The sequence below is a fragment of the Otolemur garnettii genome, unplaced genomic scaffold (genome assembly GCF_000181295.1).
Source record: "Otolemur garnettii isolate 467f Iridium unplaced genomic scaffold, OtoGar3 scaffold00001, whole genome shotgun sequence".
Taxonomy (NCBI): Eukaryota; Metazoa; Chordata; class Mammalia; order Primates; family Galagidae; genus Otolemur; species Otolemur garnettii.
This window is the reverse complement of record NW_003852396.1, coordinates 55,535,600-55,551,699: the sequence shown is the minus strand read 5'-3', so window position 1 is coordinate 55,551,699 and position 16,100 is coordinate 55,535,600. Positions and strand designations below refer to the sequence as shown.

Here is a 16,100-nt window from a genome sequence, read left to right as displayed (position 1 = left end):
GGTTACAGAACTAGGCACATACCCTGAGGCTGGCGGGTTTGAACCCAGCCGGGCCAGCTAAATAACAATGACAACTGCAACAAAAAATAACCAGAGGTGGTGGGTTCAAACCCGACCCTGGCAAAAAAAAAAAAAAAAAAAAATAGCCAGGCGTTGTGGCAGGTGCCTATACTCCCAGCTACTTGGGAGGCTGAGGCAAGACAATCACTAAAACTGAAGAGTTTGAGGTTGCTGTGAACTGTGACACCAGGGCACTCTACCAAGGGCAACATAGTGAGACTCTGTCTCAAAATAAAATAAAATAAAATAAAATAACTATTTAAAGATATAACTGATTGAGACATGAGACCAGATGATGAATTCAAAATGAAACTTTAAATATAAAAAAGCTATTGAGATATATTGAAATAAATTAAATGGAATTATAATTATAAATAAGTATTTTAGAGAATACTGCCAAAACCGCAAATGCTAACTAATAATTATCATAAGAGTAGATATGAATGTTTAAAAAAAAAAACAGAAGGCTAGAAGGGAAAATGAAAACAAATGACTATTACGTGGAATTGGTTAATCTATAAATACAATTTTATTTGGCATACGTAACAAAAGGTTTCAATACTTATCTTTAAAAATACTAAAGTAAGATACTAGTAACTTAAAAATTTTAAAGTATGTAATCAAAATCACTAGAGAAAAGGTTAAACCAAAAACATGATAAAAGAAATAAAAGTCAATTAAAATTTCAATAAAATACATAAAAAGAAAATATGAAGCAAGATAAGACAAGAAGAGCCAGTATATTCTGATATAATTACCCCTTTATAGAAAACATACTCAGATTTGTTTACCCAAAGTACATCTGGTATGTGCTGTATATAGAAAGTACATCTAAAATAATACAGCAAAGATTTAAAATTCCAACAATATGAATATGGCTAAGAGTATATTAGAATTGAAATTCTAGTAAATTAAGTTATAACTAAATGTTTAAAATACTCTGCAACCAATAAAATCATGTGTCTTTAAATAATTTAATGAAATGTGAATGTGCTAATAATCAAAGTAATTAAAATTACTTATAACCAAAGTAATTAAAAGGGAATAGGGTGGCGCCTGTGGCTCTAAGGAGTAGGGCGTCAGCCCCATATACCGGAGATGTAGGTTCAAACCCAGCCCGGGCCAAAAACTGCAAAAAAAAAAAAGGAAATATAACAAACTCTTAACATTGGTGGTGGTACTATGAATTATTTTAATTTCTTTTCAGTACTTTTCTGCATTTTTAATTTTAATTAAGAAAAAAATTCACTGAGAAACACAAAGTACTGGAATAAATGGAAAGACGTATCAGGCTTCCGAATTAGAATGCAAAATGAAGATGTCAATTCTTTTAATGTAATAATGTATCTTAATACAATTGATAAAAATAAATTTTTAAACTTTGTCAAAATAGTTCAATATTTTAGAAATACAAAATGCAAAAAATCCAAAAAAGTGAAACAAGAAATACTACATACAACATAATGAAATACTGGCAATTAAAAAGATGGATTACAATACAGGAAATCATTAATCCTTATTATAAGGTAGTAAAACTATGGGTGGGTTTAACTTCTTCTTTATATTTTCCTATTATAAATTTACCACAGTGAGCCTATCTACTTTTACAAACTGTTAAAAATAACAGCTTGTTATATTTTTATGATCTGTTAAAGTTACAGTTAAAAAGAATCAATTATGATTTTTATTTTCTTCTTAGACTTAGCTATAGTCTCTAAACGTGGTATACAGAGCACATATTGTTGCTAAATTCAGCAGCCAAAACCTTTGATTTTTAAAATTGTCTTCCAACATCCATCTTCCACTATGTTAAAAGTCAACCAACACCCCACTGCTCCAATTTAAATGTGTTTCCTCTCATACAGTCTTCAGAGGCAATGGGGAAAAGTTTCAGTCTTCAAACAACAGGTGATCTGACATGTCATCTTTTCTGAAAGAGCTAAAATGGGTTAGCCTAAAGCTCAACCTTCCCGTGAATTGCTTAGTTTTCTATAAAAAATGTTAGTTTCTATTTCTGACTTAGTTTTGACAGAGTAAAGAACATGAGATTTTTCAAGAGAACCTTAAATTCATTTTACAATAACAACAAAATAAATAAATGAAAGAAAAAAATACTATATTTCCTCAAAAGATGTTCACAATGAAATGACAAAATGTTTGTTTTGTGAGCTTTATTATAAATTGTTATTAAATATTTCTAAGAAAATTATCTAATCTGTGCCTCCATTCAACCACTCATCCATCTATACAATATTCCCAGAAATAACCCCCAGTCCAAATTTGTTTTCTTCTTTTTCATGCATACTTTTGTTCTATTACTACATATGTGGGTATTATTAAACAATATATAGCATTACTTTACATTTTCTATTTTGTACATATATGCAGAAACGTGACCATATAATTTATGGGTTTTTCTTTAACTGCTGTTTTTTCTTTCCCCTGAGCATCTTTCCACTGTAATCCTTTCTCTCAAATTTTCCATAATTGGGCGGCGCCTGTGGCTCAGTGAATAGGGCGCCAGCCCCGAGAGTGGCGGGTTCAAACCCCGCCCCGGCCAAACCGCAACAACAAAAAAATAGCCGAGTGCTGTGGTGGGCACCTGTAGTCCCAGCTACTGGGGAGGATGAGGCAAGAGAATCACCTAAGCCCAAGAGCTGGAGGTTGCTGTGAGCTGTGATGCCAAAGTGAAACTCTGTTTCAAAAAAATAAAAAATAAAAATAAAAAATTTCCATAATTATATACACAGACAATGTATGTATAAATTTGCAATATGTCCAAAAATATTTTTCTAGATATTGATTTTTTTGATTAGGGTGGCATAAATTCTAAGTAGATGATGTATTTTTTAAATATTAAAAGATGTCCACCCCAAAAGGATAAAAGTATTTTCTCAAAATCCTCAGTAACAAAACTATGTTCTTCCAGTGTATTATGCTATTATTATCTCAACTTTATTTCCTTCATTACTTATACTGGGTTGTAGCATCTTTCCTTAGCTTAATTTTCTATGAATCACATTCTACATATTTTAATGCCTTCTTATTAGTTTTATCAGAACTCTTCAAGTATGATAGATATCAACCCTTCCCCTAACTTCTATATTACTAATATTTCTTTTCTAAATTGTTACTACTTGAAAATTACTATGCTATTCTTCCCATATATACCTTAACATTCATGCAATTAGATATTTCTATTATTTACTTTATAGATTTGTGATTTCTAGTCTTAATTAAGGAAGTTTCTCACCCCTATATTGTGTTATTTTATAGTTTCTCCACTTTACAGAACTTTTATTTTCAAATTTCTACAAATCTTTATTTCATCCAAAAGTTATTTTTGAATCCAATATAAAACAAGGGTCCATTTTATTTTCCTCAAGTCTGACAGACATTGTACCAGCAGCATGTATTTAATAATGCACTATTTTCTTAATAAATTGAAATATTTTTATCTTCTATTATTAACAAATTCCTTTATTTAGAGGAATCTATTCCAGAATATTCTCTTCCACTAATCTACTTGCCTATTCTTATGCCAATGTTGTAATCATTTCATTATGGTGAATATGATCTGATTATCTGGTAAGGCAAGTTTCCTTTCACCTTTTTTATAATTCAGATCTTGTCACTTTGTTCCCCATATAAACATAAGACCACATTATCCAAATTTAAAAATCAAACAAATGAATAAAAGTAAAGATGAAATCAATTAAGATGCTTTTTAGAAATATATAACATGCATATATAAATTTGGGGAGAACTTTTTGTTTAAATACTACTAATTTTTTCCACCTCAAAATAAACAAAATATCTTCTGTTCTGTTCACAACTTGTTGTATGCTATTCCACAAAATTATGGTTTTTTTCCAATTTGAAATTGTGTTTTTTGTTAAATGTATTACTAAATATTTTATAGTTTTTGGTGCTTTTGTGAATGGAATATTTATTCCCATTTCTCTTTCAGAAAAAAAAAAACCCTACAATGAAGGTCTAAGAATCACCTTTAGAAATAAAGTTTCTATCTGACCTCCTGACTCTTGTCTCCTGCCCTTCACTCTCCCCTCGAGGCAAGTCCTAGAAACAAGACTCTCTTTTCCAAGATAGGTCATAGAAACCAAATCTCCTTTACCCCAAAGCCAGGCATAAAGCCTAAAAATTACTCTAAATTTCCTTTTCCCCTTCTTTCTGCTAACAACTGGCCATAAAGTAATTAACATCTTCATTTCAAAGGGTACCTATCCCATGTCCGGAGGAAGGAATGCTACACAGAGATGCCTCACTGAGTTTCCCCATTCAGTCAATTAGTATTAGATCCTACCCTTTTTGTCTAATCATAATTCTACATGGCTGTCCATATAAATACTCTATTGCATCTAAGTATAAAAAGGGGTAGTTTTCCTGTAGCTTTGGATCTTCGCTTTGAAAGCTCCCATGTCATGTAAAACTATGATCAATTAAATTTGCTATGCTTTTTTTTTGGACAACCTTTGTTATAGGGGTGTCAGTTGTGACCTTGACCACGGGGAAGAAAAAAATTTACTCTCTTTCTGTCCCTACAGTGCCTCCATTAGAATAACTTCTTAAATTTTTAATCTAACCTTATCATATAATCCTAATAATTTGCCAAGTCTTTTTCATTTTTAACTATTCTATCAAATTATAAGAAAGAGAATATTTTAACTTTTTGGTTTTTTAATTACATTTATCAAACCATCCAAAAGTAAACATATATGAGAAAAACATACAAGTGAAATCCTATTTACATCCTGATCATGACTTAAATTGTTATAGTATATAACCTTTCAAGAAAATAATTGTTCCCTGTCCTTGGTTTACATGTAAGTAGTTTCTTTATATTCAACTTAGAGATCTTAATAAGAACAGCTAGCAAACTATCCTTACACTTATCAACCTATCAATGATATGGAAACTCCCCTGCCTTCTGAACTAATCTTTGTTAATTAGATCATAGGTACTATTCTTTTAAATAAATGATGTGTGAATTAGATATATTAGTATTTCCTTTTCAATATTTACATTTATACACGTCAGTGATATTGGACATTTTTTCTTCTTATACTAGCTCTATGGATTCACACAACTGAAAGAATGTTCCATATTTATCATGGTCAAAACTAGCGTAAAAATCAATGCTCTTTCCTATTTTTATTTTAAGACTTAGATAACTGCAAATCCATTTGGTCAGGGTACGTTTTTCTATGCACTTTAGTTACCTTTCTAATTTCCTCTATGAAAATCATTTATTCAAGTTTCATAATTATTAAGTCAATTTTAATGATTTATATTTTATTAGAATGTCATTCATTTCTCTAAGTTTTAAAAGATACCACAGAGTTGTAGGTGTATTATCTTATAATAAACTTACTTTGTTCTATGGTTGGTCTTATTTCCCAATGTAATCGTATGTTTTGCTCTAATAATCAGGCTCAAAAGAAATATTGCTATTTTCATAGAATAATCTCTGAGGATTTCTTTACCCTTTCTTATTTTATTTTTAATTTTTTTTTTCAGTTTCTTTGATTCTAGCTTTCATGATACTAACTCCTTTCTTGTTTATTTTATTTTATGGTTCTTTATGTAATTTTTTATGTTTGGCAAAGGAATCATTTAGTCAATGAAGGAATAAAGGCTCAAAAGTTGAGCCAAAATAGTATTATTTAATAAAATAAGATTGTGAGCTAGGGGTCATAATACATGTCCCATGTATGGCTTTAGGCAAATCATTTTATCTATCTGGCTAATAGTTTCCCCATCTGCAAAGTGAGGAGAACGTAGAGCCTAAACTTCCTTGTTAGTTAATTTAAAAAAAAAAAATTATATCGAGTAAAACTTTAAGCTCCATTTGAGAAAGTAGGGTGTTTGAAGGAATAAGAAACATTGAAACAACTAGACTGATAATCAATGTTTTAAGAAACAAACATATCTAAGAAAATCCAGTTTTTCTATGACAGTGAAAGATGGTCCACTTTCCTTATCTATGAATTCTGTTTGTTGTAGACTCAGCAAACTGCTCTTCAAAAATATTAGAGAAAGAAATAAATGGGTGCTTTTTCCTTCCCATTATTCCCTAAAAAATAAAGCATAACAACTGTTTATATAGCATTTGCAATGTATTAAATGTTATAAGTAACATAGAGATGATTTAAAGATACAGAAGGATGTGTGGATGTTATATACAAATATACCATTTTATATAAGGAACTTGAATATCATTAAGATTTTGGTATCTGTCCCCATGGACACCAAGGGACAACTATATAATGGAGGACTATGCTTTATGAAGGTTTGTGTCACAATCACATGCTTTCTGAAGGTTTGTGTCACAATTACATGGACTCATACGATGTTTCACAAACATGAATGCTCTAGTATAAGATCTTTTTTTTTTTTAAGGTGCTCATTATCTTTTTGTTAAATTTCAGATTAACATGAGGATATAAATGATTAGGTTACATTATTTGCCTTTCTAAGGTAAAATCTAAGTTATCGTTGAGCCCTTCACCCATGAGGTGTGCCATATACCCCCAACATTGTACCCATAAGGTGAGAGTTTACTAGTTACACTGTGGAAGATGAAGATTTAAAAAATTAAAAATCGTACCATGTCGTTCAACTACATTCTCAAATTATTCTTAGAAAAAAAGACATAAACTCAGGTCAAATAGTGAGTTTCACAGGCTCCATAAATCCTGTAACCTTGTAAATAGAAGTCTATGTATATTTATTTACAATTTTATTGGGAAAATTAATCATATTCATTAGATTTGCAAGGAGTTAGGATTTGAAAAAAGTTAAAAAGGCTATTCTAGTTGAGTAAACCTACTTTCTACCCTTAGACACTGATTAAACTCTTCCACGTCACTTTTGCTACTCACCAAAGAGACCACTTTGTTGTTGGACAACTACAACTAGTAAAACTTCTAGGTCACATCAACTTAAAATTTGCCTCCAAAATTCCCTTCTATTTTCTTGATTCCAATCTCTGAAGCATGACATAATAAAACAATTCTCCACTCTTGAAAATAGATGTTTATGTATCTGCAGATAGTCATTGTAGTTCTAAGACATTTTTCTCTTTTAGTATGATGGCTTTTAAGCAACATACCATACAGACTTTACTCCCTAAATCAAAATTTTGCTTTTAAACATAGATGGTTTCACCACATGTAAGACAATATTTTTTTTTACCTGTCATTACTTGCATGCTTTTATTTATTTATTTATATTATTATTAGATCATAATTGTGTACATTAATTCTATCATAGGATATAGTGTGTTGCTTCCATATGCAGTTTGGAAAACTCTCATCCAACTGGCTAACATAGCCATCATGTCTTTCTCATAATTGTTGTGTTAAGACATTTATATTCAACCTTTAGACAAATTCACATGTACTCTAATAGGATAAATTATAGGCATTATATGTATATTTTAAAGTTCTTCAGTGATAGCTCACTAATTCTGACAGAGGGATACATCACTAATTCTGATAGAGGGATACATTCATAGTGAACATCAGAAAGAACCCAGAGAAAAGAAGTACATTGTGAACGTCAGAAAGAACTCAGAGAAAAGAAGTGCATTGTGTTGATTATGTGACCTCTTAAGTTCTATAGAATTCCCACATACTTATTTACTCTGCTAAATTCTTAGAAACTAACTCATAGAAAAACTTTAAAAAATATTTTTCTTGACTATGACTTTTCAAAATATTATTCATGGATGGATTTTAACACACCTTAATCTTTATATTGAGAAGTCATTTTTATATTTCCTTTTCTGGATTCAGAAAGGATAAATGTAGCATCATTTACATTCATTCTTCTTGAGGAAAAAAGAGAAAATATTTAAGGGAATAAATTACAGTATTGTGCTAGGTAGAACAAATTCCAAAGTGGTAAACCAAGATCTGTAAAAGTCAACATCAAAATTAAATAAATATATAAAAGTATTACTTACGGATATAATTCAGAAAGCTGTTCGGCAATTGCATAAGCTGTTGGATCTCTGTCTAAGGCATACAGAGTAATATCTGATTCCTTCTGTAGAATGGCTCTCGCATGTCCTCCTGAACCAAATGTCATATCTAGAAAAATCTAGTCAACACAGAAAAAGAAAATTGTCACTTAACATAAACAAAACTTATTTTTGCCAACTATCTTAATTTCCAGAACCACACAGTGATTTTCAGTGTTGATGGTAAACAGAAAAATAAGTATAAAGTTTGCCTAAAGTTAAATTTTTTAAACATGAGATCTGGTTCAGTTATGAGTGATCAGTCCAAAAGAACTGATCAGAGTATCAGTAAAATAATCCCAGACAAAGATTGGCTAATTTCAGAAAGATTTACACCTCCCTCTAAGATCAAAGTGGCCAGAGTGTTGTGTTGCTAGTTCTTTAATGTTTTTTAGCAGCCAACTGGTAATATATTTACAACAATTCCTCATTTGGACATGGTTTACAATTACTGTGCCTCATGTTATCTAAATTTCTGTAATGGCAATGCTTTACATGAAAATTAAAGATATTCGGCTCGGCGCCTGTGGCTCAAGTGGCTAAGGCGCCAGCCACATACAGCTAAGGTGGCGGGTTCGAATCCAGCCCGGACCCACCTAACAACAATGATGGCTGCAACCAAAAAATGGCCAGGCGTTGTGGCGGGCACCTGTAGTCCCAGCTACTTGGGAGGCTGAGGCAGGAGACTCGCTTGAGCCCAGGAGCTGGAGGTTACTGTGAGTGTGATGCCATGGCACTCTACCCAGGGGGGATAGCTTGAGGCTCCGTCTCAAAAAAAAAAAAAATTAAAGATATTCAAGAGGCGTGGGAGAGAAAGAAAGGAAATGACTATAAATATACCAATATATCAAACAATAGATAGTCACATGACAAATCAAATAAAATCTAAAAAATTAAGAAGTTAACAAATATGACCTGGAAAAATCCAGGAAAGTGTAAAATTCTAGGTTTTGCATTAAGTATCTAAAGGTCTTTAGACAGTCATTTAAAGTCACAAAATACCAGTATATTTAGATTTCTCCAGTGTTTAAAAGAAAAGAAGATGAAGATACCACTACCTTCTTTTCAACTGGGAAGTATCATATTATCATTTCTCATCTAAACCAAGACACTTTGGAAGACAAAAGACTTGCTAGTAATAATTTTCCCAGGAACAAAAGGATATAATGTACATGATATCAATCATTAATGCTGGAATCATTCCAGATGAAAAATACAGTTGACTGAATCTGAATCTACTTCTTAGCTATTTTATTTGGCCATAGTCTAAAGTCAGGTCACAGTTGCACAAGAAATCAGACATGGACCATAAGAAACATGTGTGCACAAGTTAGTTTATTTTGACTGATTTGGGGTCAAGACACTCTCCACATAGCCCCTCAAAGTCATGTTATTTTAATGGGCCCTTTCTTTCTTTCTGTCTTTTTGTTTAGTTTAATAAGATTTATTTGCCTCTTTCTTTTTACTTCAAATTAACATGAAGGTACAGATGATTAGGTTATGTTATTTTCAATTCTAACGTAAAGTTCAAGTTGTAGTTGAGTCCTTCACCCAGGAGGTATGCGGAACAACCTCACATTCACCTACAAATTAGGTGAAATCCTACCAATTGCTCTCCCTCCTCCTCTCTCTGTTCCCTCCTTTCTCCTGCCCCGCGCTAGACTGTATTTGTGTTTTATCTTTCACGTGGGTGTGTAGTTTTTTATATATTATTTTTTCCCATTCTTCAGATATTTTACTAAGAAGAATGTATTTCATTTCTATCCAGGTAAACACAAAAGATGTAAAGTCTCCATCTTTTCTTATAGCTGAATAGTGCTGGAATTTTTTTCCATTCTTGAGATATTTTACTAAGAATAATGTATTTTATTTCCATCCAGGCAAACACAAAAGATGTAAAGTCTCCATCTTTTCTTACAGCTGAATAGTACTCCATGGTATACATATACCACAGTTTGTTAATCCATTCATGGGTTGAGGGACATTTGGGTTGCTTCCACAACTTGGCAATTGTGAACTGAGCTATAATAAACATTCTGGTGCCAAACATTCTTGTGGTAAAATGATTTTGTTCTTCTGGGTTGATACCTAGTAACGGGATTACAGAATCAAATGGAAGGTGGACTTTTAGTTCTCCATACTTCTTTCCATATATATTGTACTAGTTTGCAATCCACATAGCAGTGTAAAAGTATTCCCTTCTCTCCACATCCACATTAATGGGCCCTTTCAATAAATTTCACTGGTATCATGAAAACAAAAATACTCTAATATTACTGAATATAATTATAAATATTAATGTCTATTGACAAGACTTAAGTAAAAATATTCAAACATATAATTTTTTAAAGTTCATGTGTTCATTGTACAAGAAGAGAAAATCCCGTCATGAACTTCAGTATTTCTAAGCCCTGAATGTTATACCTTATTTTAAGGAGAGTGATCACATACAGTACAATTATGGTTGTTTTTTTTTTAATTACATCTGGTACACTGAGCACCATCCTTTGAGCAAATCCTCAGAAAAGCTATCCTGCTATTGAAAAACTTATATGGAGGAAATTCTGATCAAAACTGAGAAGATAGGTATAAAACAGAAAAAGATGTAAATATAATAAAAATGTATAAACATTTTTAACATAAATATTTTACTACTATGTATAACTTAACCTTGCATTTCTATTACTGACAGCACAAAAGTCATGGCTACATTTATTTTTCACCACTTGAAACAGTAAATTTATATATTTAACAGTACATAACTTCATCTGCTTTGCCAGTCTACATGGTATACACCTCTTTTATGCAAGTACGAATAGGTAAAAATCTTCCACCTTACTTCAGTTTTAAAATTGCAAGGAGTGCCACAAAAAAAATTTCCCAAGCAAAACTATATACCTCTTCAATGTTATGGCACTGATATCAAGCCTTGGTATCACCCTAGATTTAAACTGTAAGTATCAATATATTAAATAAAGCAGTTTGCATATGATTACCTTATCCCAAGCCAAAAAAGTCACACTCAATATTTAAAAAGAAAAATCCTCATTATTAAAAACATTCTGGAAAATGCAACTAATCATAATTTACATGATTATTTTTTAATATATCATGATTATGCCCTTGGAGATGTATTGACAATCAAGGAAGTTTCCACAAGGGGAGAAAAATATTTTATCAGTCAAGTGTAACACAGAAAGCAAAAAGTAGGAGACAAATGGGCTTTATAAAACTAGAATTGAATCTCACTATATGTCTTGGGTTAGTGATTGTGTCCATCAAATTTCACATTTAAAATTATAATATTCATTGTTTATCAAAAATAATAGTAGCATCTAGGTCTTCTGAGTCACTTAGTGCTACATTAGAAAAGGGAGCTAATTAGTTTTTCTTTTCTTCTGGGTCACTGACATGGCACGTTACCACTTTTTTTTCTGTACAAGGTGAAAATAAAATAAGGCAACTGGTCAATCTTTTTGCTTAACAAATGCACAAGAACAAATTAATATGAGTATTTCAAAACAACCCTTCTATGAATCTCATCTATAAATGTATTTCAAGTGTGTATCTTATGCTCCAAACATATATGAAACTCTCTTTGAAATTACCTAATATAACTTATTTAAAAACTAAATTTATTCTGCTTTCACTGACTACCTGTGTAACCCTGGCTAAATCATTTTAGCTCATGGAGCTTCAATTGTTTCATCTAAAAAGAAATGGGTAAAATGTACCCATTTACCTCAGAGAAATTTATAAAGATGAACTTATTTCCTTGTTAGAATCATATAGTAGATGTTACTTAATTTTACACATATGGAAACTTAAAATTATACTAAGCTAGTTAAGTAGCAAATGCAGGAATTGAATACAGGTGCATCTTGCTCCAAAACCTGTATTATTTCTTGTACCACTGTGTGTGTACATCGAGTCAATAGTCTATGTTTACACACTGCTTTATGGTTTACCAAGCATTAACGTTTTCCTACTTAGTCTAATAAGAGTTCTGTGATGGAATACAGACGATTGGCATTATCTCCAATTTTACAAAAAAGAAAACTAAGATGCAGAGAGAAAATGTGATTTGATTAAGATATTATTATTTAATAGTAAGTGAAGGAAAGATACCTCTAAACCAGGTCATGCCAACTCTAAACTTAGGGCTCTTTCTGAAAGATATAAAGAAAGAGAAAGAAAGGAAGTGAAAGAAAGGGGGTGAGGAAGCAGATGGAGTAATTGGGGTTTAGAATAAAAATGAAAGTGATTTAGAGAAAAAAAGTAACATTTGAGGAAGATGACTCCTAACTACAATCCTCCAACTTTACTTCCAACTTAATATGGAAAAATCAGTACACAGAAGGGGGTTAGTATGTATTTAATGATACAATATAAAAAAATGAAAATCTACCAAGGTAACTATGCTAAAGATCACAATGGTGATTTGGACATGAGTCTAGAAACACTCTTCAAAATATGACTCATTACCATATGACCACATAAAAGATTCATAATACAGGTTAACATGTCCACTTTTTACATGATCTTCCCAGGTGTGGTGGCTCACACCTATAATCCTAGCACTGTGGGAGGCCTAGATGGGTGGATCCCCTAAGCTCAGGTGTTCCAGACCAGCCTGAGTAAAGCGAGACCCTGTCTCTACAAAAAGTAGAAAAATTAGCTGAGCCTTGTGGCAGATACCTGTAGTCCCAACTATTTAAGGACAGGATTAAGAGGATTGCTGTGAGCTATGACACCATGGCACTAAGCCCCATGGCAACTGAGTTAGACTCTGTCTCAAAAGAAAAAAAATAGTCCAGTTTTTAAGAGTCATTTTACAGCAATGTATTCCTAACAATGCCCATTTTTCATTAATGAATAGACTTCTTCTAGAACAGTACAACAATCTGTAATTAATTGTATTATTTAACTCAATAGCATTATGTATTTATTTCCTAATCAGCCTCCTTTACATTTGAAATGGGAAAATAAATATTTCTTATTTTTGGCTAGCTCCTTTTAATCAAGTACAACCACTGTCTTCACTATTAAGAGAGTAGAGACAGAATTTCAGATGTCAAAAGGACATAACAGACTATACCACCCCCTCATTTTACTTATGAGGAAGCTGAGGTCTGTAGAGTTACCTGATATTAACAGATAGGGGGCTCAGCGCCTGTGGCTCAACTGGCTAAGGCGCCAGCCACATACACCTAAGGTGGCGGGTTCGAATCCCCAGCCTGGGCCCGCCAAACAACAATGATGGCTGCAACCAAAAAATGGCTGGTGCTGTGGCGGGCGCCTGTAGTCCCAGCTACTTGGGAGGCTGAGGCTGGAGACTCGCTTGAGCACAGGAGTTGGAGGTTGCTGTGAGCTGTGAGGCCATGGCACTCTACCCAGGGGGATAGCTTAAGGCTCCGTCTCAAAAAAAAAAAAAAAAAAAAAAAAAAACAGATAGGGGAGGGCAAAACTAATACTAAAATGTACATCCTGTGTTCTCTCCAATTCATCTCATAATACTTCCACATTGAAATTTTAATGTATTAATGTAATATGTTAATGTAATTACACTGAAACAAAAACAATTGTTTTCAGAAAAGTTTTTTTCTTAATATGAAGATAAATACATGTAAGAACTTTGGCCCATAAGCCTCTAACAAACTTAAAAACAACAACTATTATACCACTCTAATTTTTTTAAAGTCTTTATAAAATAAAATTAAATCTCAAAGAAAGATAATTAATTTTGTATATGGCCTGGTATAAACATCTGCCCATTATCTGTAGCAGTGATTGATGAAGGTGTACTTATTGATAGATTATAGTTTTAAAATTGATTTTGAAATTAAAAAATAAAAAATACAACACAAGGTTGGGTGTGAAGGCTCACGCATATAATCCCAACACTCTGGGAGGTTGAAGCAGGAGGATCCCTTGAGCTCAAGTGTCTCAGACCAGCCTGAGCAAGAATGAGAACCCATCTCTACTACAAAAAGAAAAATTAGCTGGTGTGTGGCAGGTACCTGTAGTCCCAGCTACTCAGGAGGCTGAGGCAGGAGGATTGCTTGAAACTAGGAGTCTGAGGTTCTATAAGCTGAGGTGACAGCACAGCACTCTAGCATGGGACAACAAAGTGAGACTCTGTCTCAAAATAAAAAAACAAAAATCAGACACAAATTACAAAATCACAGATTCATGGGTGGTAACAGATAGAAGGAACGATACACATCATCCATGTTTAATTCCTTTAGTACACATATTGTTCTATATTTCTAGAGTAGACAGCCCTACACAACCATCTCTCTCACATTTGATACACTTTAATGAAGACTCAGCTCCAGTTCTTGCCTAAAGAAGGAAATAGAGATAGAAATCAAAAAAATCATCCTGCAGATACTAATCTAATTATTTATTTTTATAATTCCACAGTTCTAATCATTAAAATTTTCACATTGGAACAACACTGTTAAAATTGGGCATGAAAACATTTTTACCCATAAACAATACAAGGGCAGATCTTCCAGTTTCATTTTCCTAATGTTGATTAGTCATTTCCAATCTGTGCAAGATTTTTAATAGTAACTTACCATCTGAATCTGGAAAAAATATGGCCTGACTTCACTTTAAAATTTCTTCCTATGAATATTTTCTTTTCTGGCAATTGCTTTTGAAATATTTTAAACTACCTATTTGCAACTGTTTCATTTTGAAGTACTAAAATGTGCTAAGCACATTTCTGGACATTTTTTAGAAGGTAATTAAAAACATAGGACATTAATTAACAATCTATATATTTCTTAAGCATTCGGTATAGTTAAGACCATAAGAGGTAATACAAAGATATGTCTGCCTTCCAGTCTAAAGAAGAGATTTAGATTTGCACACAAATAGCTATAAAACTACTAAAAAGAAAGCAGCAATATAAGAAAAGCATACATAACATTCTATATGGAGTAAAAAAAGAGAAATTTATTTTAGACAGTAGTTGAGATGGACTAAATTGGAGGTTTCAACTCAACTGGGCCTTGAAGGCTAGGCAAAACTGGGATCTCACACTATCTTCTTACTCTCCCATATTTTATAAATCTAACTGGCTACTAAATCCCATTGATTTCACCAGGTAAGTATGTCTTGAAGCTTTCCACCTCCACTTTTAATTTGGGCCCCCATATTCAGTGCTTTACTATTCCAGTAGGTTCACAATTGATACCTACACCTCTAATTCCACTTCTCATTTTTCTTGTTACCCTGTTAACAAGATATCCTTTCTAAAGTAAAATTTTAGCATTTAATATCCCTGTTTAAATCCCCACAAAAACTCTCCAAAGCTACAGGACAGAGTCCAAATTTCTAGGCACAACAAATGAATTTCTTTTATTCTGATCTGTGCATTTCTTTGTTGTGACGTCACCTCCTAGCACATTCAGACATGAATTTTACATTATTTCTTAATCATACAGAAGTACATGGAATTGTCAAACATTCCAAGCTGTCTCACACCTTCCCCACCTCTTCCATACCTCTCAAATTTTAACCTAAAACAATTATGAAATTTCTAATATGTCCATAGCACTGTCTAAAAGCTGGAAATACAATAGTAGACAGAAATAGAAATGGTCCCTGTTCTTATGTAGTTTTTAGTCTAGAGGTCTTGATATCTTTAATATATTGTCCTTGCTTTCTAACATACACCTCTGGATGGTGTCTTAAACACTTGTATCCCCACTGCCAAACAAAACAAATCGCACACAGAATATATTCAATGAAAATCTGCTGAATAAATAAAGGATTAAAAATGAAGAAAGTTAAACATTACTTAAAGGAATAGACACAGGGAAGTATCATGTAATGGGAGAGAAATTCAAGATTTATTGAAAAAGAGGGTAGAAAAAAGAAAAAAAGAGAACCAGAAAGAAATGAACAACCTTCATATACAGTAGAACCGCTATAAATTGCCCACCCAAGGGATTGTGACAAATTAGTCAGCATATGGCATTGA

At 32.5% G+C, this 16,100-nt stretch overlaps 1 protein-coding gene across 1 annotated transcript in view; it reads right to left on the bottom strand.

Moving 5' to 3' along the window:
- Window positions 1–16,100, bottom strand: part of METTL15 (methyltransferase like 15) — a 198,380-nt gene that overhangs the window by 99,337 nt on the left and 82,943 nt on the right. The window contains exon 4 of the mRNA XM_003781201.2: window positions 8,048–8,184. Within this exon, the coding sequence (XP_003781249.1) occupies window positions 8,048–8,184 (137 nt within the window). The remainder of the gene's footprint in view (window positions 1–8,047; window positions 8,185–16,100) is intronic.